The sequence below is a fragment of the Barbus barbus genome, assembly GCF_936440315.1.
Source record: "Barbus barbus genome assembly, chromosome: 26".
Classification (NCBI taxonomy): domain Eukaryota; kingdom Metazoa; phylum Chordata; class Actinopteri; order Cypriniformes; family Cyprinidae; genus Barbus; species Barbus barbus.
The window spans coordinates 17796637-17822876 of NC_136754.1; the positions used below are offsets into that span (position 1 = coordinate 17796637).

Genomic DNA, 26240 nt, shown 5'->3' on the forward strand with positions numbered 1-26240 from the left:
ATTGAGTGATCTTAAAAAATTTTTAATTTCAGAGATGAAAAAGATTCCTCACGGCCTGTCATTCATTATTTCAGGAACTTGGCAGAAGCCTTTGCCAGAACGATGGGACTCTTTCTTTTGCCAGATTCTCTACAGCTGGACATTTTTTAACTGACATTCATTAGTCAAAGCTAAACTACGGAGGAGCCAAGCAACTTAATGAAACATCTGCACCACAAGGTAACAGCGCTAACTCACTTTTGGACACGTTCAGCTAAACTCGCAAGTTTGCTTCAATTACTTTTTCAACTTCAAAAAAGCTCTTCACAAGTTATCAAATGCCCCGCTTCTGAGGATATCAGGCTTGGAAGGCAAAAGGTTACTTTCAAACAAGACGGCAGCAGAAGAACGGAGCTGGCTGTGTGGAATTTTAAACCTGGGCTCTTCACTTTTTGACCAGGGAATTTCCACGAGCTTTCTAATAATTTGATAAGGATTTTTTTTTTTTATCTCATTATGCAAAAATTGGCGGAATGATTTCCATTCATATGTCAGGTACAAATCTGAATAGATCTAAATTATACTAATGCACCAATGTCTGATGTGAAACATATTGCCAATGAAATATTTAAAGAAATGGAAAACAAAGGACAAAAATATAATATGATTTATTAACTAAAACATAAGTGTCCTTAAGGTGGGAAAGGGCAGTCTGTGAAATGGTACATACTTGTTGCAGTGGTGTTTCAGGTGTCTCTTGTAACTGTCCTCTTGAAGGAGGATGTCAGGATTACAGTCAGCAAGCCAGTCAGCCTGTGGCATGCGAGTTTGAGCAGCCTGCGGCTTCCCCTTCTTCCCTTTACGCCCCCGGGGCACTGGAGCAGACAGTCCTAAAAACCACAGAAATGCCATTATTTAGCACATGAAAAGGTAGATACTGTCAAAGGAAAGAAATGCAGTTTTTAAAATTGGTTCCAGATCAGCATCCTACCAGAGTGGTTGGTCAGTGTGCGGCTCTGGCCATCCTCGGTAGGGGTTATGAGGTCCCAAATGAAGCTCTTGATGTTCTCGTCTCCGCGGTAGTGGAGCAGGCAGTAGGCCAGGAGTGCGCGGCAGATGGTCTCTACGTCTCGCTCCCTCAGTGGGCGCTTAAAGCGTCCATGGGACAGGATGTCACCCCAGCGGCCCCAGCTATGCACAACAGAAGAGAAGTTAGCCAGAGCAAATATAGCATGTGAAAACTTCAGTTTGTATCCTCAGTTATTTCTAAGATTCAAGCCTTTTTTTTTTTTTTAACAGTTGTTTGGTTTTGTAATGAAAGAAAAAAAGACTAGTTAAGCATTCAAAAAGTGCATTTGTACTGTCTGGGAAAAAAAGTATCATGGTGTCAGGATTGTTTAAGTATAGTATTACAAACTGAAGGAGGAGGGGTGGCACCACTGCATTGCTGGCATGGTACATGACCATGAGGAGACCCAATGCCCTTGTTATTTGATGGAGTACTCAAGCGCTCTAAGTACAGGCCTAAAGGGCTTTTTGAGAAAAGGGGGGCGGGGGTTCTGCTCTGATTTCACAGCCTTACACTGCTTTTCCAAAAAAAAAAAAAAAAAAAAACATCAAAAGAGACAAAGGCCTCAGACTTGATGGATCTAATTTGCCATATAGCCCAGGGGTCTAGACGTGTCTGACTGAAAAAAAAAAAACACTGGTCAGACATGGTGCGTGCAGCCAGCCATGATTAGTGCCGAGTGCACTGAGGCCTGGCGCTTAATTAACTGTGCGCGTTAGATAGCGCCGTGTCTGCCACTGCCCCGGGACAAGCAAGCGTGACAAACTCGGCCACTGCACTGGTGGGCTGTGAGCTACCAGATATTCTCATTCCAAATGGAAAACAAGACGAGACAAGGGGAATTTGAATGGCGATAAAACAAAGCAGGAAGCTGAATATCCTGTCTCATGGCACTTGGATGGACTTCCTGCTAAAGCTGGTTTCCATTGCGAGCTAGGATTGAGGGAAATAGAGATCTATTGATGTTTTCAACAAATATGGACTGAAAAAGTCTGATGCATAGAATTAGTTGGGAGCAATATTTTTTAACTTGTTTGTTTTTACGTGGGAAACGCATGGGGATTTTTTCCCCACAATGGGGGCACACCGTTGCCCTGTAGGATTGTGTATAGCTGGTGCACTCAAAGCAGCTTTTGTGGACAAAAAAGCATCTGCTAAATGGCAACTAATTATAGGGATAGGCCCAAGGGACTGCTCAAGTGCAAGATGGTGATTTAGCACAATCTCAGTAAATTTTTAGGCTAGAGCAGCCCACTAAAAAGGAGTACAAAGCTGTTAAAATCAACAACACTTTAATATGACCATTTCCAGACTGCACTCACCCATACACCAGCAGATTCTTCTCCACTCTGAAGCATTCACTGCGGGGGTACCCCTGGGTCCGGTCCTGGGGCCTCCGCGGTTTCTGAATGGGCTTGTCCTCAGAGTCACTCTCAAGCTCCGAGTACTCCATCAAATCATCCTCCTTCATAGAACTGTAGTGCCGAGTCTGCTTCCGGACCCGAGGAGTGTCAATCACCAGAGTATTCTGACGACGAGATACAATCTGGGGTTAGAATGCTCTCTCAAGCGTTTAAGACAGCAGAAAAGGTTTCTGCATGTTTAGCACTTTTAGTACTATACCATGGTAGCACCATGATATAGGTGGTTGCTAGACAGCAAGATGGAAGACCTCTGCTCAAGGACACATGCAGAAAATACAGTGATAAGAGCATTTTTATTTAGACATAACATGGCGTTTCCCTTCAAGCAGATATAAGATGCTTAGCGCTTCCAATTCTCCTGAGTGCAAAGAACAGTGGTAATTACAGAAAATGCTTCCCATGGCCAAGTTTAAACAATTTCGCCTTTGCTCAATTACAGCTACATTCCACGCACTGTTAGCCTGGGGAAATCAGCCTCATTAATTATGCCCAGATAGCATATTTATGAGGAGTGACACCACCGAGTGTGGTGGAAACTACACCGATTTGGATTCACACCATCTTCAGTTATCAATTGTGAGACAGAATTATGAATATGATACCTGTCAAAAGCTGCTAATGCATGACCCCGACATTAGAGAGTGACACGGGAGTGGATTTTCAAACCTCTCCCATCCCACAAAAAAAAAAAAAACTCGTCCCATCCCAATCCCACAAAAAACTGGGGGGAAATCCCGTCCCGTTCCACTCCCGGAAGAATGACTCCCATTCTCTCCCACTCCCATGTTGTTGTTTTTTTGGCCGAAATCTGTCAGTAAAAACTATAGTACAGATTACAGTGTGCCCACCTTAGTTGAATAAAAACCCAAAATGTAGTTTTTTGTTGTTATATTGAACTGAAAGCCAGCTAATGCACAGTGTTGCACATTAAATTTCATGTAAATCATCCATGCTAACACGGTTTTTTTTTTTTCATTTGAAAGTAGACATTTCACTCTCTATAGATATATTTTTCAAAAGACGGAGTTTTGAAGCTCAAGTTCACAGAGACCTAAAGCGCATCCTATTTGCTTTAAAGCGCAACGTTTCGTTGTTATTCTGAGTGCACACAAATAAACAAGTTTTTACAGATTCGAAAGATGTATTAAGCTACTTTTATCTGTATGACCAAAAATTACAGAGATTTTAAGAGCAAGTGAGCGCACCGGTGCCTGTCCTGCAGCGAGCGCGCTATTCCGCTTCCACTCTCCACACATTCAATAGCACACATTTCTCTAGGTTAACATCATATTGAGTGGACATGTAAAGTTGCTACTACATCTTTCAGATGAAAAGCCATATTTGAGGTGGATGAATGACAGGTGAGCGTTTGGATGTCCTGCCCGAGTGTATTACCACATAGACCAGCCGTTAACAATCTGTCCGTCACGGACTGCGTCATTCACATAACCAGCCACACCAAACCAAACAGGAGGAGAGCATAAAGAGACAAGGTAACTAGAATTGAGTTCAGAATTAAAATATACAGTTTATAGTTTATTTATATAAAAGGTATATTTGTGTATTAAGTTGGGTCTCATTACTATTCCCGGTCCCGCCCACTCCCACTGACATTTTTTTCTGTCCCGTCCCAATCACGTGATTCGTTGTGATTTTGTTTCCCATCCCGTGACCCGCGAGATTCCCCAAAAAAATGTCAGCCTCTACTCGACATTAATGAAACAATGAATAAGTCAGCTCTATATTCGCCACATGATTACACAAGAGAGAAGTGTTACAGATTAGTGCCTCACTTCATGCAACATCTCCTGTGAAGCATTTCACAGCACAAGAGAGCTCCTCCTTTTCACCATTAAGTTGCAGCTTACCCTGCCGTTGATCATATCCAGGTCCAGCTCTGCTTTCTTTGCCCATTTCTGCCAGAAATCTGGGTCCTCCAGAGAAATGTCGCTTCTGTTCCCAGAGGCCACAAAACTTGCCTGGTAGGGAACAAATTAATAGAAACAGTGAGATCAGAGACACTTACCCTTTAGGTTACACTATTTTAAGAGCAAGATGAAATGGGTAGTATGCTTATATAAAAGGTAATTAGGCAATAACATCGATAGGTAGGTCATTGTTAATATCATCAATATTTCAGCCATGGCAAAAAAGAAAGATTTTAAAATGTCATCACCTTAGCAAATGTTGAGCCTTTGCCCTCTGATTCAATGGTAATGGTCTGTGTACGTCTCTGCAAAATCTGATCAATGTCTTCTTCACAGAACTTAGATCCTTCATCCTCCTCATCCATTAGAGCACCATACGCTCCTTTCCTTAGAAGGTCCTCAATCTCCTTTTTAGAGAGCTGCTGAACCTAAAAAAAAAAAAGGGAGAATGAATGAACTTCACAATACAGATCTCAATACATTTTCTGTTTTCATCTTGGACCTTTTATGAAGCGGACAAATTTAGGCAGACGGTGAAAAGGAAAATAAGGCGGAGTGCACTGAAATTAGAGGTCTTTCCACTGACTGCCAACACGTGCAAAGTATGTTTGATTAATGAACCATCTGGAACACTGTTTGAGTGAAACATCACAAAATGGTGGCGCTGTCTCCAGTTCATACCCCATTGGCAGCATTTTCCCTCCCGCTCATGGACTGAAGTACAGCCTTGTCCAATCCTAACTTCAGACTGGCCTTGTCAAACATCTCTCTTTCATAGGAGTTTCTGGTGATCAGGCGGTAAATCTTCACAGCCTTGCTCTGTCCTATCCTGTGGCAACGAGCTTGTGCCTGAAGGCAACAGAACAAAACGGTCACACACAGTGCCTCTGAAGACTCGCATAAACATACACATCCTAGAAACCTGCTAAGGTTGCAGCAGAGTACTTCCAGCTGAGTTACTAGTTGGAAAGCAGCTAAAAGATGCTTTGTGAAATAAAATGGCTTCCAATAAAGATCCAGCAGTTTCCCACACACAGGGACCATATATGGTAAGAAACATCCATGCTTACCTGCAAGTCATTCTGAGGGTTCCAGTCAGAGTCAAATATAATGCAAGTATCAGCTGCAGTTAAGTTAATACCCAGGCCTCCAGCCCTGGTGCACAGCAGGAACACAAAACGGTCAGAGTCTGGTCGTGAAAAACGGTCTATAGCTGCCTGGCGGAGATTTCCTCGAACTCTGCCATCTATACGCTCATATGGATACCTTGAGAACAGGAAATGGAGTATTAACTACACCTAATAGGTAATGCCATTTTATTAAGCACTTTCTGTTAACACAATATTGTTATTTGTTTCTACCCAACGTATGAGATTGCACATCAAAACGCATTATAAGGTTTCTTTCTCAATTTGTTGGCAGTGCTATGGGCTCAGGCATCCTACCGTCTCTGGATGAGGTAGTCCTCCAGGATGTCCAGACAGCGCACCATCTGGGAAAAGATGAGCACACGGTGACCCCCAGCCTTCAGTTTAGGGAGCAGCTTGTCTATCAGCACCAGTTTTCCTGCAGCCTGGATCATGGCCTGGAGGTGGAACTCTGGGTAGTCTAAGGAGTGACTCTCCCTGAACTCCTCCATTATCTTCTCCTCGGCTCCTACAGTCAGAGAAGAGAGTGAAATTTCAGTCTGGCTGACAGGAACAAATAGTAATAATCTTAGAGCATACACTTAACACATGAAACAAGTTTTCTGTTCACACATAGTTTTACATCAGTCTACTGCTCACCATTGATGAGGTAGGGGTGATTACAGCACTTTCTCAGCTCCATCATGGTGTTCAGCAGGTTGGGAACATTGGATCCTCCTCCACCTCCGCCACCGCCTCCACCTCCACCTCCACTTTTGGACAGGAAGGCAAAGTTCTTCTCCAAGATGGCACGGTAGTATTTCTTCTGCACATTGGTCAGCTCTACTTCAATGATGGTCTCTTCTTTCGGTGCAAGATTTTTCTCCACGTCCTCCTTCAGTCGGCGCAGCATCATAGGCTTCAGAATGCCCTGCAGTTTTTGTACCTGAAACCAGAAAGCGTCATTAGATAACATCCAGGCATCTCTGAAAATGCATCACATATCGATTGCAATGATTTAACAATGCTAATATTCCATACCTGTTCTTCTGTTTTAAGATCTCCAAACTCCTGCATGAAGGTCGACTCCGAGGGAAACCTGTCAGGCTCCAGGAAATTAAGGAGACTGAAGAGCTCCTCCACTGTGTTTTGCAGTGGGGTTCCAGTCAGCAGGACTTTGTGTTCCTACGAAAGGAAGAGTCTCATTAAGTGAGCGTTCTTTTCTTTAAATCTAATAAAAATTGATTCCACCATTTTCACAAGGAATTTAATTTACTTAATCATTTGTGATCGAAAGATTAAAAAATTAATTATAATCAAATCCATATTTGACTCAAAGGCAATGAGATCAATATCTTTTCTAAAAAAAAAAAAAAAAAAAAAAAAAAAAAAAACCTTAAAATTTGAAATTTAGGATATTGCCAATGCTTTAAAACAACAAAATTCCCTGATAATTCCAGGTTTTCCAGCACCATGAGAACCCTGCATCCTGTATTTAGTAAAGGTTAAAGCTAGAGTGACATTTATAGCAGGTTATTTTCAGCAACATGTTTCTTAGATGGAAGGGGAAGCACTAACCATGTCCATCATCTTTAAGCCCTCAAGCAGCTTGCAATTCCTGTTCTTGAGCCTATGAGCCTCATCAATGATCACACAGCGCCACGGCACACTACGGAGCTCGGGGCAGTCCGTCAGAATCATCTCAAATGTGGTGATGATTGCATGGAATTTGTAGGCTCCCTTTATTACACGACCCTGCAGGAAAAGAGCTTTTGGTTACGATGAAGGGCCCTTGAGAACAACCCTATGTAAAGAGTCATGTATAACCTTATGCATGTCCTGCAGATAACTTGTGAAACATTAGCTCCAATAACTCCAAAGTTATAAAATGCATATCACATGACAAAAGTATCAATACGTACCTGTGTGTCTCTGTAGTACATCTCGTAAGCCTGAATAGTCTTTCGGCTGGCCTGGCTACCATGATAGACAACTACGTTTAGCTCGGTCCATGTCCTGAACTCCCTCTCCCAGTTGGGAATGGTGGAAAGAGGTGCAATCACCAGGAAAGGGCCGTGGATTCCCTTCAGGTATATCTCATAGAGGAATGTGATGGACTGGATTGTTTTGCCAAGGCCCATTTCATCGGCTAAAATGCAGTTTCGTCTGAGAACAAACAAAAAGAGCAATTGTGCAACCCGTAAGAATATGAAATTTCATACAGAGGCTGCAATTCAAACCATCCTCGCATTTAAATGGTATCAAAAATGCACTTCAGTCCATGTATGAGTGAGCAGTGCACAGCTGGACGGCTGGGTAATTGCATACATACGTGTTGTACCAGTTGAAGAGCAGCCAGTTGACTCCCTCCAGCTGGTATTCCCTGAGCGCATTGCCGTTTATATATTCTCTGGAACTCTCGGATTTCTGCCAGTCGCTGGCGGGAGGTCGCTCCTGTTTCAAATAAAACAATTCCCGTTAGTGGTTTCAGTGCAACCGCAAGAACGTGGCCCTCTCCCCTCACTTGCTCAGCACTCCAAAGAGAAAATAAAGAGAGGGCTAGAGAAGTGCCAGCTCTTACCACGCGCTTCGACTCTGGCTCACGCTCCATCACTCTCTTGAACTCCTCAATCTTCCCTTGGTCGATATCAGCTTTTAACTCCCACGTGCTGTCCTCATAGGGCAAGGAGCACCACTTCACCAGGTACAGAGTTACAAGCTGCAGGAACACACGTCAAAACAATGTTATCCAAAAGAGGGTTCTCACATTTTTCTAAATTTTCTGGGGGTGGTCTGACTGACATCTTCACAGCTGCAAAATATCTACTAAGAGCTTTAATCAAAGGTAATCCATGTTGTTTTGAGAGACAGATGCTTTGAGAACGATTGAAGTGAATGGATGAGAGAGAGAGAAGTCATACCTCTCCATTTTCATCGGTGCTTTCAGACACATCCAGAGCCCGGTCCACCTCCACATAATCTGGGTTGAAGGGCTCATCATCCATCTGTCAATAAGAGTGTGATTGATTGGTTAGATGGAATATTGCAGAATGGTGGCTTCATTGCTGCCTAAGCCGCAACTACTACGATCCTACTAGGTAGAATATTTTCAGATCTTTCTGATGTGGGTGGCATAAATCTCTCTGGGAAAACCCCACCAGGTTTTGATTGAAAAGCCCTTTCAAATGTAGTGTGCAGTTGCAAACCAGAAATGAAAGTCTTGACATACATTTCAACGCAACTGTTTAAATTACTTTAACTTGCGAACTGAACCAGGTAGCATGTGTCGAGAGAGTGCTTACAAAAGAGATAAGAGCCATTTTATTGCCTTAGCATGGATGATATTGTTCAAAAAGCCACCATAATACCAGCACAACACACCACTGTTGAGCATACATACTGCCACCATTATCAGTGAGGGTCATAAAATGAGAGGGAAAAAACGGAATGGGGAAAGGAAAAAAAACAAAAGGACAAAATGGTGGATGACAAGGAAAATGGAGGGCTGATGCTAACCTCAGTTAGGAAGTTACTGAGAGCCTGCTTTGCCTTGAACCTCTTGACCTTCTGCTGGATTCTCTTATCCTTCTCCAGCTCTTCGATGTCTGCCCAGCGACAGTGCAGGTAAGAGCTGTAAAAAAACAAACAATAAAAAGTAATTTCCTGGGTGATCCGCAGCAAATCTATAGTCCAGAATTTAGCATGTCAGATAACCAAGACTGAGGATGTTTGTGGGGAGCACAATAAGGAATCTTGTTCTTAATTAACAGGTGCATTAAGAGCCCATGATTCATCTGCATAGCTTTATGCATTGAGAAAGTCATATACTCAGTTTAGTTTTTTTGCACTACTTAATGCAAATAAATTCCATTAATGTTTAACTTTTTACATCTAATAATTCTACAGTTTCCTTTATTATATAAATAAGTGACATTAGATGGAAGGCATACTATAACAGATACTCACAAGCCTTTGAATTTGACATAAAACTCTTCAACTTCAACCTCTTCACCAGACGCCAACTGTAAAATAAAGGGCAGGAACATTATTTGGTGACAAAAAAGTGTGTTTGTAACATGTTTGGAGCGGTCAAATCACTAGTGTGCATAACTTCCAACCTTCACAAGTGTAACCCACTTCCTGTGACAAACAACACTGCTTTTTGGCATTGCTCTCAACTGTAATGCCCCAGGACAAAAGTAGTATGACAACAGAGACTGAGAGTGGACAAAATAAATAAATGAATAAATAAGAGCAATCCTCCTCCTCCTATTCTCTTTCTCCAGCTAGTAGTACGCTGTGCGGCTGAGTCGTGAATCACTACAGCTTCTCTACCACACACAGCCCCATTCACAGGGAGCTGACCCAGGGCCTGGCTTCCTGCCAAAACCACAGCGCTACGGCAGACGCCAAACCTACCATTTTCTCGGGCGGGAGCCCATTTGCAGCTGCGCTACTAAGAGCTATGCACAGCGTATTATTTTTGGCCAGGCTTTGTTTTGTGGAGCTGTTTCAAAGGAGTAACGTTGCACACTGCCACTGCCTGCGTCTAATCTGCGTCTGAGATTAATCACGCTGAGAGACAGTTTATTCTTACATGGCTTCATCTCAAGACCTTGCACTGGCTTTGCTCTGAACCGGCCACGGCCTTTACTGGATTAATACTACTGTTGTCGGGCCAAAGACAATATCAGCCCACTCAGGCATCTTCCTGGCAATCACAGGGTCTGGAGCAGGATTTGCGACAGCTGTTAGGAGTAATCTGCCCTGATCCAGTAGACAGCAGCAGTTAAAGCTCATGTGAGAGGCTTTCGATGGCTCAGCTCACCTCTTTCTTTCCCATGCGCATCCCCATGATCTTCTCCACCACAGGGCCCTCCGCATCCGGCAGCTCCTACGGCACACGTGGAAATGAAGGACACTGAATCAGTGTGAGAACATCCATCATGCATAACAAACAGCAGGTTACATCAGCAGTTTTCTAACTCTACTGTGGGGATTGTTAATCAGCCATCAGCATAAACAAATTTAACACACACGACATCCAAATGTTCAAGATAATGACCTGCTGCTCAGATGTGGTTGAAGGAGACTTTGGTCCGGGAGAATCATCTCCATCGTCGTCGTCATCAGAAATTCTGAACTCCAGGTCCTCAGTGTAGCGTTTCCTCTTCACTTGCCGACTAGATCGCCTCTTCTGCAGTCAACATTCACACACAAAGTTACACAATGGAAAAAAAAAAGTAACAATGGAAACACGTATACTTGGGCTGGGCGATATGGCAAAAAATTAAAATCTCAATTCTTTCAGAATATTTGACCGAATCACGATTTTTAACTAGTTGACTTGAAAATGTAACTGCAACACGATTCAAGTAACTTTATTAACCCTCTAGCTACAGAACATTTTATTCCAAGTGCATCACACATGAAGTTATTCTTGCATGAAATGTTATTCTTTGCAGAAAAGATGCATGAACTACAACTACATCTTGTACAAACTTGTCTTATACATATATGTTCAGAAATGAAAGGAAAATGCTTAAATTCTCAGTAGTCCAGATAATTCAAATTTAAAATGACTGAAGGTAACACCAGTAGAGCTGATAAAATGTAAAAACTGTAACTTGAATGCAATACAAGTCGCTTTGGATAAAAGCGTCTGCTAAATGCACAAATGTAAAATCGCCAACAATTAAGACTATAGACTAACTATAGGCTAAATGTTCTGTAAAAACAATGAACAGCAGCTGTCAGCCTGTCACCATGTTGCAAACATGAAATGTCAGACATACAGTAGTAGTTCTTTACAAGTTTTTTTTATTCGATTACACTGCTTTTCCGTTGTTTTTTCTATGTAAACATGGATGTGTTTGACTGTTGCGCTCAGGTCTCATGCATGAATCGGCATTCTAAAAAGGCGACGCTCTTTAAAAAGAGGTTCACTTCCATCATCTTGCATGTTTTTCCTATTCCACTGCCCGCGTTGCATCCTTGTCAACCCAAAAGCGCATTCTGTGTGAATGGCACCTAGCGATATGAGCGCGTCACACGTGAGCAGTTAATCGCGTGCGCCGACATGTGGATGGATCGTTCTATTCTCTTTACGGTTATCACTGGCATATTGTCAAAGTGTCTAATTCTAATGTTTTGTAATATTTTGAATTAAAATCACAATTCCTTCATTTCTAATAATAAAATCCTTGCAAAACATTAAATTCGAATTAATTGATAAAATCAGAAAAATCGCCCTGCCCTAACGTATATAAATAACTGGTTGTAAGTTTTTGGTATGTGTAAAATCAAAATCACATCTCATGTGCCATCAGTTGTATTAAACAGAATAAAGATGACATTTTATCAGTGTTATCTAGTCAATAATTAGGTATCGGTTTGAACCACTGAAAAAACCATTAGTCAACCACCAGAATAGTTCTCTTTGAACAATAACAACTTTATTAGATAAATGCCAAGTAAAAACTTCAACGCTTACCTGAACACCATCATCTTCCTCTTCCTCTGGTGAATGTGGCGGTGTTTTTTCTACATCAGAGGTGACTGAGGGCTCTCTCTTGCGCTTTGCGTCTTTCTTGGTGCTGCTACTGGACTCCGAGTCAGACTTTTTAGCACTGTGGGTGAACAGGGAGGTTTGGTTAATGTAACAGTCACACCAATGAACCACGGATTTGTCTGGTTCATGTGTCAAACCATTACACTATTTATAGCTTTAGTAAAGAACAATAGCAAACAGCAGAATAGCAAACAACCAGTCCAAAAACTTCAATGCAAACAATTGAAATGATAAATTTATAGAAATTTGTAATTTTTTTTTATAATTTATCAAATAAATTTAAAAAGCGTCACCTATTAGCGTTAACAGTTCACTTAAAGAGTAATAGAACAATTAAATGCTTTAATAAAAGTTACAAAGATGAGATGCCATAGGTGTAAAACATTTAGGTGCAACACACCAAAGGACACTGCTATTGCGATGTCATGTGAATATGGGCAACGCTAATTCCACTGTGTGTCAGTTTTTGTACTTTTCCCCCAACAGTTCTTTCTCCATACTGCCTTATGTTCACACGTACGGACGAGGGGAAAAACAGATTAAGCTTTAAAGCCCTTCCCCTTTTAAGTTCGGTTTCAGACACACAAATAAGGGAATGAGAGGGAAGACTAGAACTAGTTAACTCCACTTCCAGTTCAGAGTTGCGCTCTCTCCCTGCCACAGATTACACAAAGCCCTGGAGGCTCTCGCGCTCACTCGCTCTGGGGGCCCCCTCTCTTTTCTTTCGCACGCCAAGAGCAATCAAATCGCCCTGGTAACCGGCAGTCATGTGACCCGCACCTGTTCCTCTGGCTGGACGCCACTGGCTAAAGCCATCTGCTTGCCTCAGTCAGAGTCTCTCTCTCCAACACTCCTCAAGCACCTGCACCACTCTGTGGCTTTGGGTTTCATACTGTCACTGCTCAGCAAACACAGCCAAAAATAAGGAGAAAAAAGGCACATACAAAAGGAAGAAAAAAAAAAAGGGATGGGGGGGGGGGGCACGAGGGCAGGAAGAACACTCAGTTTAGGGGGAGGGATGACAGGCTTCCTTTCGACGGCTGACCTTTATAAATCATAAAAGGCAAAGAGCTGCTATAGGATGCAGGACACACTGAAGATACACAGGCCAGCAGGGTGGGCCGTGTCGCCTGTAGACTTTGAGACGAACGGGCAGAGAGAGAGAGAGGCTAATTGGCATTAGTAGGGGGAGGACGCTGGCCCCGCTGCAGGTTTGTATGAGCCGCTCCAGTGCTGACACTCAGGAGGAGGAGAGAGGGCCAGGGGGTTAATGGGACACCTGCCGTCGCCAGTGAGATGACTCATCTTCAGCTGGACCCCCCCACGGTGCTCACTCTAACAGCAGCTGCTCACACGTACGTACACACACACTGTTTACCCTCAACAGCTCTTTTGCAGCGTCGCACAAACGTAAACACACGTACATAAACAAGGACACAAAACTGCAGAGAACGAACATGCTACGACAAGTTAACATGCGCAAACAAAAACGTGCATCTTTGTCCTTCAAAGTGAGCAGGCTAATTAGGAACCACCAGACAAAACAAGGTCATTTTTTTTTTTTAACAAAAAGGAGACAGGATCTGAACACCCTGTTAGTCAGAGAGTTGTGCTAGTGAGTGGAATCAAAGGAGGCGGTGAAATTAAAATTGCGTTAAAACGTGCCTGAATTAGGGGAGGGGAAATGCCTAAGAGTGTGGGACTGTAAGGGAGAACGTGTGGAAAGAGGATGTGAGTGGGTGAGTTGAGATATGTGAGCGAAGGAACACAAACTGTGCCGTGGAATGAGTGGAAGGGCTAGAAAGAGACTTGGCAGAAGGATCGCAAGCATGTGATAATAGGTGGAAAAGGACAGTGTAGGCATGCAAGAGTGTGTGAAGAGTCCCAGTCGAGGAGACACACAGGAAGAGAGTCGGGGGGGAAGCAATGGCGTTGCATCTTGTGCTCTCAGAGCAAGGTCACCTGTGCTGTGGAGCCATTCAATTACTCGCCATCACTGAGAAGGCAGGTTATTACATAAACCACAACCACGCATAGAGACCAACGTGTTCTAGTGCAAAACCAAAGCAACATACAATACCATTCAAAAGTTTGGGATGTTAATGATTTGAATGTTTTTTTTTATGCTCATCGAGGCTGCATTTATTTGATAAAAAAAAATATTCAATATTCAAAACAGAAATTTTGTGTTACAATATATACTATTCAAAAGTTTGGGGTTGGTAAATTTTCTCTCTCTTTCTCATTCAGCTAGGATGTGTTACATGGATAAAAAGTGCAGATTTTTGTTAGAAAAGACAATATATTTCTAGTTTGAATAAATGCTGTTCTTTTTAACTTTTTATTTCTAGAATCAAAGAAAAAAAAAGTATCACAGGTTCCAAAAAAAAAAAAAAAAAAAAAAAAAAAAAAAACCATTAAGCAGCACAACAGTTTCAACACTGATAATAAATCAGCAATAATTTCTGAAGGATCATGTAACACTGAAGACTGGAGTAATGGGTAATAAATTCAGCGCTGCATAGCAGAAATAAATTATATTTTAAAGTATATTAAAATAGGAAACCAATATTAGAAAATGGCAATAATCTCAATTACTTTTTTCTGTATTTTTGATCAAAGAAACAGCCTTGAACAAAGAGACTCCATTTAAAATAAAAATCTTACTGATGCCAAACTTTTTAAATGGCAGTATCTAGAGGTGCTAAAATTCCTTAGAGACTATTTTTTTAGCCTTCTAAAAAAAATAAAAATTGTTTCAGAGCGTAAGGTCTTTAATGAGCATAAAATGGGGAGAGTTTTTGTTTTAAGCGAGGGAGTCTTTGATAGATGGCAATGTGAGTCTTCACTTTTACCTGTCCCCCAGTGGCTGCGCATTCAGCGTTCTGCACACTTCTCGAATCCATTCACCGCACTGTCTCACTCACTCACTCTTTTGAGACGGTGGCCTGTCTGATCACCAAAGCAGCGACAAGTCTTCACAAAAACAGAAAACTCCCAAGCCCTGGTGGGACAGGTCTGCTAGTCTTAGAAGGATAAAATAGAGGGAGGACAAAGTTGGATGCTTGGCCCTTTCATTGTTGTGCCATCCACCTCTCTGCACTTTGTCTTTGAGGTTCAATGTCACACAGAATTCAACTTTTTTTTTTTTTTCCACTGGAGCCTGGAGGGAAGACAAGGCGGAGCACTTGTTTGAGGACAAATAAGCAAGCAGTCTGGCGTAAAGGTGCTGCAGTTAGACTCATGAGCAAACAGGCATGCTGGTCCCGCAAGCAAAGATCTTTGAGTACACACACATTGCAGCACTTCCTATGCAACCGCGACTGTTGTGGTTTTCGTATCTGAGCACACAGGATGTAGCTAAGATAATCTGCGAAAGAGAAAGAGAGACTAATTTGACATGAGATGGAAATCAAAGGGTCGGCAGAACTGCCCACCCAGGTTAGGTGGTTATGCAGTTAGAAAACAACCCCACCAACTAAAATGGGGGCTTTGCTATAGTTGCTTGGGAACCTGCCAATAAATTGAAGGTGAGAGGTGTGCATTTGCAATGCAAAACAGTCTTCTCGTGGGGGGAAAGAGCCACATGCAATGCAGCGCTGAGGAGGGATCTTTCTGAAGTGTGTGATGGCTGCGTATGTATATGGAAAACAAACCTGGGCTCACAGACACTCAATATTTTACCCTGGGTGCGGCCTGAGAATGACTATTTATAGTTGTGCTTGCTTTGTTAGATAAGAACGCCAACAGATACAAGGCCAAGACTTTTAACGTCCAACCAAGCTTCCTGTACTCCAATTGCATGAAAAGAGTAACTAAACAAGGAAAACGTTAAAAGAGCTGATAAGAAAAACAAATGAAGCTGGGGGAAGGGAAATGAACGACACTCACATCAAATGCGAGATGTGTTATAAGTAGCCCACTTTTTGAGAAATGGGGCCACAGTTTAAAAACTATCCACAGGGGCTCGCCAACACCACACATCCAGCTCTGTAGCAGATTTGGTCAAATTCAGGCCGGCATGATTAATGAGACAGCATTGTGGACTAACTAGTATTAGGTGCCATTTTGAATGGAGACATTCCCCTCCTCTTTTTCATTTTACACACACACAGACTTTCGTCCCTCCTCCCCCTTCAGATGACCTACTGTTCTGGCACTGTGCTGCAGATGCGCTTGCTTTGGCCCGGCCCTTTTCCTCTTGATGAAAGGGACGCGGCAGTGACGGGGCTTCAGATGGGCGGGGGTGGGGGTTAAGGGGGAAGTCTGACATTCCTCAGCCGGATCATGTTACTACCTCCGCTAGAGGAAAAATGGCCATGCAACCTTGCTCTGCATATTCAGGATGGATGCATTTCTCTCTTTTCCGAGGGGGATGGGGGTCAAAGGAAAAAAGGAAAGGGGCATCATTTAAATGTAATAAGCAGCATTATTGTGAACCATATCCAGAAGAGAGATGGTATATGATAGTATACTGTTTTAGGTAGCGTTAATAAAATATAAACTGACTAATGACTTCTTCACAGAACAAATGATCAGCAAAGATGAGATGCGATTATCTTTTCTTTCTTTTTTTTTTTTTTTTTAAAGGCCTCCAGAATAAAGTTCAGGCAACTAGCGAAGGTTTTATCAGAAAAGTGTCAAGTTTTCTGATAAAGTGTCAAAAAAAGAAGCTAAAAGCAAGTCTTAGACGATATCAAGTTCCTTGTCTCAAAAGCATTATAAAAAAGAACAACACCTTTGACAACTGAACTGACTGAACTCTGATAAAGCACCATCAGCTTGTACCAGACCTAGAAAACAACTCATACTAAACATATCTACAGTTCAATGAACCAGATGATCACATGAGGCTGTGACACTCCATCCAGCACACAAGTAAGCACCTACAGTAAATACGGAGATTTCACATTTGCTCATGTAAATATGGGGTACATTTGCAACATTTAAACAAAAAATGCAGATAAAACCGCAGTTATGATTTTTAAAGACTAAAGGAGGATCAGATTTTGCATACCTGGGCTTTTTGGAGCTCTTAGGCTTTGGGGTGGCAGTCTTCACTTTTTTCTCCTTGGGTTCTTTGGGTGTCTTGGGAGTCTTCGGGGTTTTGGGAGTCTTGGGCTCTTTCGTTTCCTTGGGCTCCTTCTCCTTTGGTTTCTTTTTGCTCTTTTTTTTAACAACAGACTGTTCCATGGGAGTCATAAGAGAATCTCCCTCGTTTATCAGAGAAGGTGCCTCTCCTCTGGCCTCACTGCTGATGTTGTTACCCTCCTGGCCTTCGTTCGTCTTGGCTTTCTTCTTTTTCTTCTTTTTTGGCTTGAGCTCGCTCTCCGTCTGCTGTATGTCACAGTTGGCTGGTTGGAGGTGTGGGCCAGAGGCAGGTGTCTTACTAGATGTTATCATCTCCAGGGAAGGGTCTGATGGAGAATGCTGATGACGGAGAGAGAGAGAGACAGGGCGATCTGTTAGTACCAAGTAAGAAGAAATATAACTAAAGGCAGGAGACACAACTAGAGGATTTCCTTTTGCATTTTTGCATATCTCGCAGACACAGGAGAAGCTGAACAAAGCTCATTGCATCACTGCTTGTTTACATTAATCAACAACAGATACATTAAGTAGCATTTTTTTAATTGCCCAGAAAAGCTAGGATAAGTTGGGGAAAAGTGAATTAACACATTTTCACATTTTAATGCACTCAAAACAGCTGCCCCTGCTGCTGTTGGCCCTTGAGGCATGCCATGTTACTTGGTTTGATTCCCTTAGCTCCCATTAGTGCCAGTGTTAGCTGTAGCTCAGCAGCATTAATGCAGCAACGGTTTTGCCTTTCTCCTTTCAGTTATCTCCGTCCCCCTCTCATTCATGGCAAAGACAGACTGACAGGAAACATGTTGGCAGCTGTGCTAAGCGTCCAGCTTCCCAGAGTCCCTGCAGCAGATGGGACTGAGGCATTATGACACTAATAAATTATATCTATACTTCATAAATGCCTTGGTTTTAAACGTAAGGCAAATTTAATCCAATATGCTACATCTTTCAAAAGGCATATAGACAAAAAAACTGGCCTGGTGAAAGCAGTTTCCATCCTGGCAAATCAGGAAGAATATTGTGTAATCTCCATAAGCCATGTGTTGATTCTTGTCTAGAGTTTTACTGCATACCATGCACTTCGCTTTTAAAACAAAAGACTTCGTAAACCACATCGTTGTGGTGATGAAATGCATATTTCCTGTAAACAACAGCATGAGAAATAAGGGTGCACCATGCATGCCAAACAGTGGCAAGGTCACAGAAAATGCCCAACACCCAGTTCAACAGCGATCATTAGAGCAGCTGGAACAGCGAGCGTTCTGCCGCCGCTTTAACGGATAAATGTCTCTCCTCTTGCCAAGCCTCCCCAATAATCAATTGCATGAATGACAATAGGCCTACCGCACGCGCTCTCTGCATTTCTAATTTGACAGCGGCAGTCCAGAATACAATATGTTCAATATAGGATTTCATCTCTCGGAGGGGGAGACTGACGTGTCAGTTAATCTAGCAGGCAAAGTGCTCACTCGGAGAGCTATATACTCCCTAAAGGAGCACTGCGCTTCGGCTCTGCACGGCAGGCTTTTTGCAGGGCAAACCTGTGAGTTAACACCCAATTCATCTGATGAAATTCTGGCTCCCAGACACGAAGCCTAACCCTTGCTAAACTTTATCTTCAAGATTCATTGCTCACTGCTGTTGAACTTCAGTCTGCTTCTGGCTGAGAGCAAATCTAAATGAGCTACAAATTTATGGCACTGAAACACCTAGATACTGCAAGCTACTTACTAGCAGCTAACTACTCCAAATAAAACTCCCACGGAATAAAAACACACGAGGATGCCAAAGTATAGCAAAGGCTTTCTATCTCTGTGTCACATGAACTTATAAAGTTCTGAGGCTGTATCAATCTTTAAAAAGGACAACGATGGCAGGATAGGGCTTAATCAATATCAAAAAGCCAGAATTTCTAGAACATTATGCACTTGCCATTTTACCCATTCTGTGTTGCAACTTCCTTTTACAACATTTGGTTTGCGCAAATTAAGAACAGCAAGTGCAAGCATACAATCGTACCCTCCTGGCTGTATGCTGAATATTTAGGAAGTACTGCTCTGCTTGCGTCTGACCCAGAGAGAGTGCAACACCACTAAGATGGCAGGCAGCTAAGATGGCAGATGCATGCATGCCCATCTGCACTTCTATTTTAGTTCTTAAAGCCCAGTGTGATGCGGTGAACACTTGCGCTTGGTACCAGTTTGACTGAAGGCACAATGAAGAGTCTGTTCCCTTAAATGAAGCACTGCTCTACTTAAAGGTCATGGTCTCATTCATTTCATATCAAACCTCTCAATATTCCATGAATGACACTGCTCTGGCGTTTAATAGCATGAGAGGTGAGTGCTGCACATTCTGAGTGGAGCAAATTGGGCCTATGTTTCTTTGATAACTTGGTGTGCAAGAAGGTGACCAGCACATTTGACTAACTCCATGCCAACTTCAACGAAACCAAATTTATGTTCCTGCTCAAATATTCTTTTGAAAACCACTGCAGGTTTCAGAAATTAGATGCCATCTCCAGATATCAATTAATTTAGTCTCAGCTGGTCTAAAATGTAGCGTTAAAGTCATGATCAGCGTTGGGGAGTAACTAGTTAGATGAAACTGAATTACGTAATTTAATTACAAAATAAATGCAACTAATCTGTTACAGTTACTGTGAAAACGTTAACGATTACAAGGTAATGAAGGTGGTAACAATTGAATATTTTCACACAAACAGATTTGACTGATTTCTTTCCATATTTGCATTGCCTGCTCAAAAAAAGACCAATGTTTCAGGAGTTTAGGACACATGCTTATTTGATAACTGTTATATTTGCTATTTGGGCTTGTGTATGCGCTATATTTTTTTAAATGAACTTTTTTCCCCAAGGCATTGTCAGATGCCAGTGTTTCCTGTCATAGCTATGCAAAGATTTTATTTCAAAAACAGTGTTAGTAATAAAACTATATTTTATGATTTTAAATCTGTATTTTTACCTCTGAACAATCTTAAAGTAAAAATAGGTACTAAAGTCTGATTTTGTTATTGGCTGTGCTTTAAAATGAAATTATCTTAATTCAAGTGATGAAGTATTTTGGAAGTCTGACAGTAATCAGTGTTGAATGCTACTGTAAGGCTAACCTTCCCTGCTTTTAATGTTTCAAAATGATTAACAGTTTAGAAAAATGTAGCAAAAATTTAGAAATTAATTCTGAAAAGTAATCAAAAAGTAACCAAATGCAATCAGTTACATTTAAGTAAATTTAAATAGTTTCACTACTTACATTTTTAAATAGGTAACTTGTAATCTTGTCACCTATTACATTTCCAAAGCAACCTTCCCAACACTGTTCGTGATGTAAAGGAAGCACTCACAAATCTTTTCATTTATATTGTGACATACATCTGAGTAAAACAGATTAACATGTAGGGCCGGGAACTTGGTTTTATGTGGTTGTTGATTGCGGTTGCTGGTTTAACGGTTATTGATTGGATAGAGACAGATCTGATATTGAGATTACAGTCAATTGAAAGAAATTTTCAGTGTTAAACAGACTAAGTGATTAGAGACATCTAGTATGTGTCACCAGAAAAGTCTGTTGTTTCATTGTAACATCAGTTATGAATTGTTGAAATTACTGAACAGATGAATTTCACAATAACCTCATTCATTTACAAAATGTGTATTTTTGTTCACACCACAGCAGATAGAAAATATTTTAGAATTAAATGTCTTTAGGCAACTCATGATTGGGACAAAATCTAAATGGCTTCATCTAGGTCACAAGTGAGGTGGATGAATTAATACATACTGATCTTAAAATGTCAACCATAAAACTTTAATATCATCACACAATCAGCCAGAAACCACCACGGACATCGAGCCATGGCTGTCACCACTGGTATGAGTGAGATAAAGCGACACACAAATGCTATGTGCAGGATGTGCACGCTGGCATAACAGCAGCCATTGTGTGTGAATGGGTCACCAGATAGAGGCTTTCAGAGCAAAACAAGCTAATGGCATCAGAAGCACGTGACACACGCAGCTATTGAGAGCTGCTAACCTCCCTTCCCCACTGGCTCCCTCCTCCACCCTCCCAACAGGACGCATCCTGCTGTACGCCATTAACTCACGCATGAGTCCTCCGAGACAGGCAAAGCAAACAGAAAGAGCAGAGCGAGAGAGAGACAGAAGTGATGCAGACAGAGAGCGAGCAAGAGCGAGAGGGGAACGGAAGGAGTGCAGACGGGGGAGGAGAGTGATGCTTACTGCGAGCAGGAAGGGAGCATTTCCCCTTCAGAGTGGGAAGGGGGGAGGGGTGGGGGTTTAGGAGATTAGCACTATGGCGCCTGTGTCATGGGGAGGGCCAGGATATGCAGCGAGGTGGAAACAAACAGCTGTAAAAATCCATTTCCACACTTGTGGGGCAAAGGCGGTACCATAGCCGCTAAGAGAAACCCTCAAACGGGCCTTCTGCCACCCACGTGCACAACATGGACTTTCCAAAAGACTTTTAAGGACAATGGAAGGCATGCTTCATTTGCAAAACTCACCTGAATGTGAGGCACTTTCTGCATGGGTGGAGGCGACTGGTGAGGAGGTGCCCATGCCTGCTGAGACGGAGGGGAGCTCTGATGGTGTGCAGCCAGGTGTGTCTGTGACGGGGGAATCGAGGGAGGGGTGTGCACCTGCTGCAGCTGGAAAGGCAATGGGGGCGTCTGCAGCTGCTGACGCTGCGCTTGTAGGGCGAGCAGCCTCTGGTCCTGGGGGTCTGTGTGGTTCACACCCGGTCCTGCTGGAGGTCTTCCTTGAGCACCCGTGGCCCTATGATTGGGTGACAAAGCATCATACATCTGGGTTGGTGGAGGATGTGGGTGTGAGGGATGCGACGGCAGCTGTTGGTGGGGATGCTGCTGAGCTGAATTCATTGGGCAGGCTCCTCTCTGGGCGTGAGCCATTGGGCCTTGAGACTGATGCGGCACGCCAGGGTAGCCACCCACCTCAGTTACCAAACCCGCACTGGGCGGACGGCCCTGCTGGGGAGGCGGCGTGCCCGCAGGGGTAGCCAGGTTCCTCATGGGCGACATGGAAGGAGGGGAGGCGTATGATCCCTGAGGTGGAGGCGGTAGATGCTGTTGCTGCAGCTTCTGCTGGACTGCAACTTGGTTTTGAGCTGGATGCATAGGCTGGGTGTTGATTTGGTTCACATGAATGGGCTGCTGGTGCATTGGTCCCTGTTGAGCCCCAGGTGTGGGGTAGCGCTGGGGCCCCGTCGGGGCAGCGTAGCGCTGCACCTGGGTCACGGGAGCATTAGGATTGCTGTTGCTGCTGGTGGTGGTAGTAAGGCTCAAATTGGGACTCATCCCTGAAGTGTTGGCTAATCCCTGATTAAGGTTGCCATACGAAGGATAGGGAGGGTACTGCCCTGAGCTGTTTACAGTGTTGGAAGGGACTTGCTGGTTGTGCATGTTATATCCCATGTTTTGGTGGGGTCTTCCGCCCATGACCTGCTGCTGCCTTGAAGGGCTTTGTGGGAACTGGGGGTTGTGGCTGGCAACAGACTCCGGATGAACCGGACCCTGGCCAGGCCTGTGGAGAAATTGTTGATTGGGTTGCTGATGCTGCTGAGGAGACTGTGCTGGGTGACGCATGGGGGGTCCCGACATGCTGGGATTCTGAGTCATCCCCACATGACCCATAAAATGATTGGCTTCCTGAGGGAGGCCTTGGGGAAAGTGGTTCATTCTGGGAGGTGTTTGTGTCTGGTTGGGTCCCTGCATGGCATAGTCACCGTGGCCGATAAAAGGGCCCATTTGGTGGGCATGTCCCTGTGGTCCGGCAGGGCCGTGCTGATGAGACGAGGCTTGTGGAGGTTGCTGCTGGAAAGCTGGTCTAGCTTGATCGGGCACCTGCATTGCTTGAGCGCCCCACGCATTTCCACCATCTGAGAATGACTGGTTCTGGCCATCTCCTTGTGCTCCCGGGTAGACATGATGCCCTGCAGACCCTCCTGCACCTGGCGAAGGACCGTGATAGCGGGAATGAGGGGAGGACATGCCATTTACTGGTCCGTTCCCCATCATCCGGCCCCCCTGCTGGTCCATTGAATGCATCTTGGGCTGCTCATACTGATTGAAGTGGTCAAAAGGGTGGCCAAGCTTGGCCTGTCCAGGTACAGCAGGTGAGGAGAGGTGAAGAGTAGAGGAGAGCTGCCCGTAGCCTTGGTGCTCATGGGGCATCTGTTGACTCATTGGATTTGCCTGACCTTGGTAGCCACAGTCCCCCAGGCCCTCCAACTCATCAGAGAACAGATTCCCATCGTCTCCGAAGAGGCTCATCATGCCTGGGTCAGCCATGGCTGCAGCGATCCTGCTGTGCAGCCGAGCTTCAGAAGCAGGACAGGGAATGTGTGCTCACACAGAGGTGATGTCCTCAAAACCGCTAATCCGCTAACTAATCTGCAGCATGTCACTCCATATTTCCTTAATTCTCTCAGAGAACGCAGCGTCAGGCAAAGTCAGGTTACAGGACCTGGAGAGGAAGAGAGAGAGAGAGAGAGAGAATTAACAAATAGCTCTAGGTGAAAGCAAGCCTCTTCCGTTTTGTTCACTTTAACCATTCTTTATTACTTTTTCAGCCAGTGAGTCACAGCTGTTGAGAGATACAAGTGCAGTTGAAGGGTGGCACGTTTTTTTTTTTTTTTTTGCAGTTAAATCAGTTGTAACTGACTCTTTGCCAACCTTTGATCCCAGCCCCCACCCTCTGTTCCTTCTGCTTCCAAACAAAAGGGCCAAAACACATAGGCACCAAGCCTAAATTCATTCATTCTTTACAATTCGTTGATGGTGGGGAAAGAACAAAGGAGTTTAGAGTGAGGCAGCAGCAGAAGCAGTGGTAGTTAAACAACAGCAGCTGCCAGACCAGGCAGGCAGATGTAGGAACACAAGCAGGCGGCCCACCTGCTGAAGCCAAGTCTTAAAACCAGCCCTGTTGCAGCCTTTATTTGTGCTTTTCTGAAGCATTTGAGGAGTACGAGTAAGGTGTAAATTCATACACACTTTGCATACCTAACCTTGTCCCAAGTGCGAGGTAAACAGATGAGCAGGGGGAATTATGTAGATGTGAGATAAACCAGGCAAGGGTGGGGGAAAATGCACCCTGCTAAGATGTCCTACTCAACCACAACTACCTCCATGCGTGTACGAGTTAGCGAGTGAATATGCACATGTAGGGGGTGTTACGCATATGAGCAGGAGAGGGGGGGGGATTGCATCGCCTCAACTTCAGCTACCCCACAAGAAAAATTTTCCACCCCCATCTCAAGCTCCTCCCATCCAGTTCCTCCTTCACCCAACCCCCAATTTTCCTCTCTCTAAACCTCTCCACATGGCTGCTGCTAAAACTATCCTGGTGAAAATCTATACTGACCAGCCTTATCTAAGGATCAAAGAGCCACACTGAAAGACAAGCTTCAGCATGTTGCATTTTAGGCATCCTCAAAAAAACCTGTGCCACAAAAGTTCTGAGGACATGAAATTTCATAGTTCTTCAACACTACAGCACTAGGGCAACAAATGACAGAAACACACACAAAAAAAAAAAAAAAACCTTTTCTGATGTAAACTAGGGTGACAAGAGTGAGTAAAACTAGATAACTTCATAATGAGCTAGTGGTCGTGCAGCATGGCAGGTGGTCAATATCGCAGTATACAGTCACTGCTGCAAACCACACAAAGCAAATGTTACAGACTTACACAACTTCACCAAAACCAGTAGACCAGTAGAAATATTCATTCCACTGATAAGAAAAAAGACCATCAGTTTAAGGAGGAGAGATGTCTGCCTGTGGGTGACAGCAGCACAGCTTTAATCTACTCACAGCTCTAGTTAAGAGCAGGAAGAGGAGTCTCAACACCACAGCCATAAATCAGTCCCTATTCACCAAAGTACTACGCTACTTTTGCTGCATCGGCGGGGGAGGGTGGGAGATCCTACAAAGCCATGCCAAAAGCCGCAAATTTGAATACCTATGATCAGATTTGGCGTCTAAGCCGGCAGGCTGACCGTTCACCCAATTCTCTTCTGAGAGTGACAGATGTGGCGGAGTGCCAAAAAAGCTCCTTCTGGAGCACCACACCCCTCAGGAAGAGCACAAGCCATAGAGCAAGAGCATTATGACGTACACACTTACTCACAGCATAACCACAGCGAGTGGGCGGCCAGGCTTGCCCCTGATCAGAGGGCAGAACAAGAAGTGAAGACGCAGCCAATTACAACCACAAATACACATAACGTCACTAAAATAACCTTGCCAGGTAAAAAAAAACATTTAAGATGTGTACAATATTTGCATCCTCTAAGATAAAAGCCTAATGGAAACAGTCTCACTAGTAAAGTTAAAAAAAAAAAAAAAAAAGAAATTTTAGTGCTGGATTTGTAAAAATAGTTTAGATTGTTCTGGTTCTGCAAAGAAACAAGGAGCCTAGGAAAATATTCAGTTTTTGACAGAACAAGTTATAGAAAAAGACAAGATCACCATCTATGAAATAGGGGTGACAATGCATCTGTAATATGGTTTGTAATAAGTAAAACAAACAGGGTTCGGCTAATGAATGTTTCTGTTAATGGATGCGCATTCTGGCTTCCCAGTACATTACAACAACAGCGATAGAAAAAAAAAAAAAAACAGTGGACAAACCATTGTGCCTTATGCTGGATTATGAGCATTTATTCTGTCATCACACGGGTGCCGATAGTGCGCACGCACAGGCGAGACCTGAACAGCACACGTTTATCTGTGTTTAAACTAAACTCATGTAAGCTTTGCCAGTTTAAACATTTAAAGGGATGCATTATTCTGATGACGTAAAATGGTTGCACTCGGTGAGCTACTAGTGCTACCTGTTGCTATTTTTACCACAAAACTTCAAAAAAATCTCGAAATAGACAACTCAGAAAATTAATTACTGATATGATGACCACAGCTACTGAAAGAGCTTACAGGTGGCAATGGATATAAGTATAGGTTAAAACCAAATGCTGTACCATCGATTTTTCCCCA

The 26240-nt window shown here is 43.3% G+C and overlaps 1 protein-coding gene across 3 annotated transcripts in view; it reads right to left on the reverse strand.

Annotated features, from left to right (window-relative positions):
• LOC306846311 (chromodomain-helicase-DNA-binding protein 7-like) overlaps positions 1-26240 on the reverse strand; it is a 54931-nt gene that overhangs the window by 17490 nt on the left and 11201 nt on the right. For all 3 annotated transcript variants that reach the window (XM_079379596.1, XM_079379594.1, XM_079379595.1), the window contains exons 2-23: positions 21733-23710; positions 17116-17528; positions 12021-12156; positions 10593-10724; positions 10356-10421; positions 9494-9549; positions 9044-9158; positions 8449-8532; positions 8109-8246; positions 7860-7981; positions 7450-7693; positions 7106-7282; positions 6569-6712; positions 6188-6473; positions 5846-6056; positions 5471-5666; positions 5082-5249; positions 4649-4828; positions 4341-4451; positions 2371-2576; positions 971-1170; positions 710-869 (exon numbers count right to left, since the gene is read on the reverse strand). In XM_079379596.1, coding sequence (XP_079235722.1) covers positions 710-869; positions 971-1170; positions 2371-2576; positions 4341-4451; positions 4649-4828; positions 5082-5249; positions 5471-5666; positions 5846-6056; positions 6188-6473; positions 6569-6712; positions 7106-7282; positions 7450-7693; positions 7860-7981; positions 8109-8246; positions 8449-8532; positions 9044-9158; positions 9494-9549; positions 10356-10421; positions 10593-10724; positions 12021-12156; positions 17116-17528; positions 21733-23535 — 5348 coding nt within the window. In that variant the 5' untranslated portion in view covers positions 23536-23710. The remainder of the gene's footprint in view (positions 1-709; positions 870-970; positions 1171-2370; positions 2577-4340; positions 4452-4648; positions 4829-5081; positions 5250-5470; positions 5667-5845; positions 6057-6187; positions 6474-6568; positions 6713-7105; positions 7283-7449; positions 7694-7859; positions 7982-8108; positions 8247-8448; positions 8533-9043; positions 9159-9493; positions 9550-10355; positions 10422-10592; positions 10725-12020; positions 12157-17115; positions 17529-21732; positions 23711-26240) is intronic.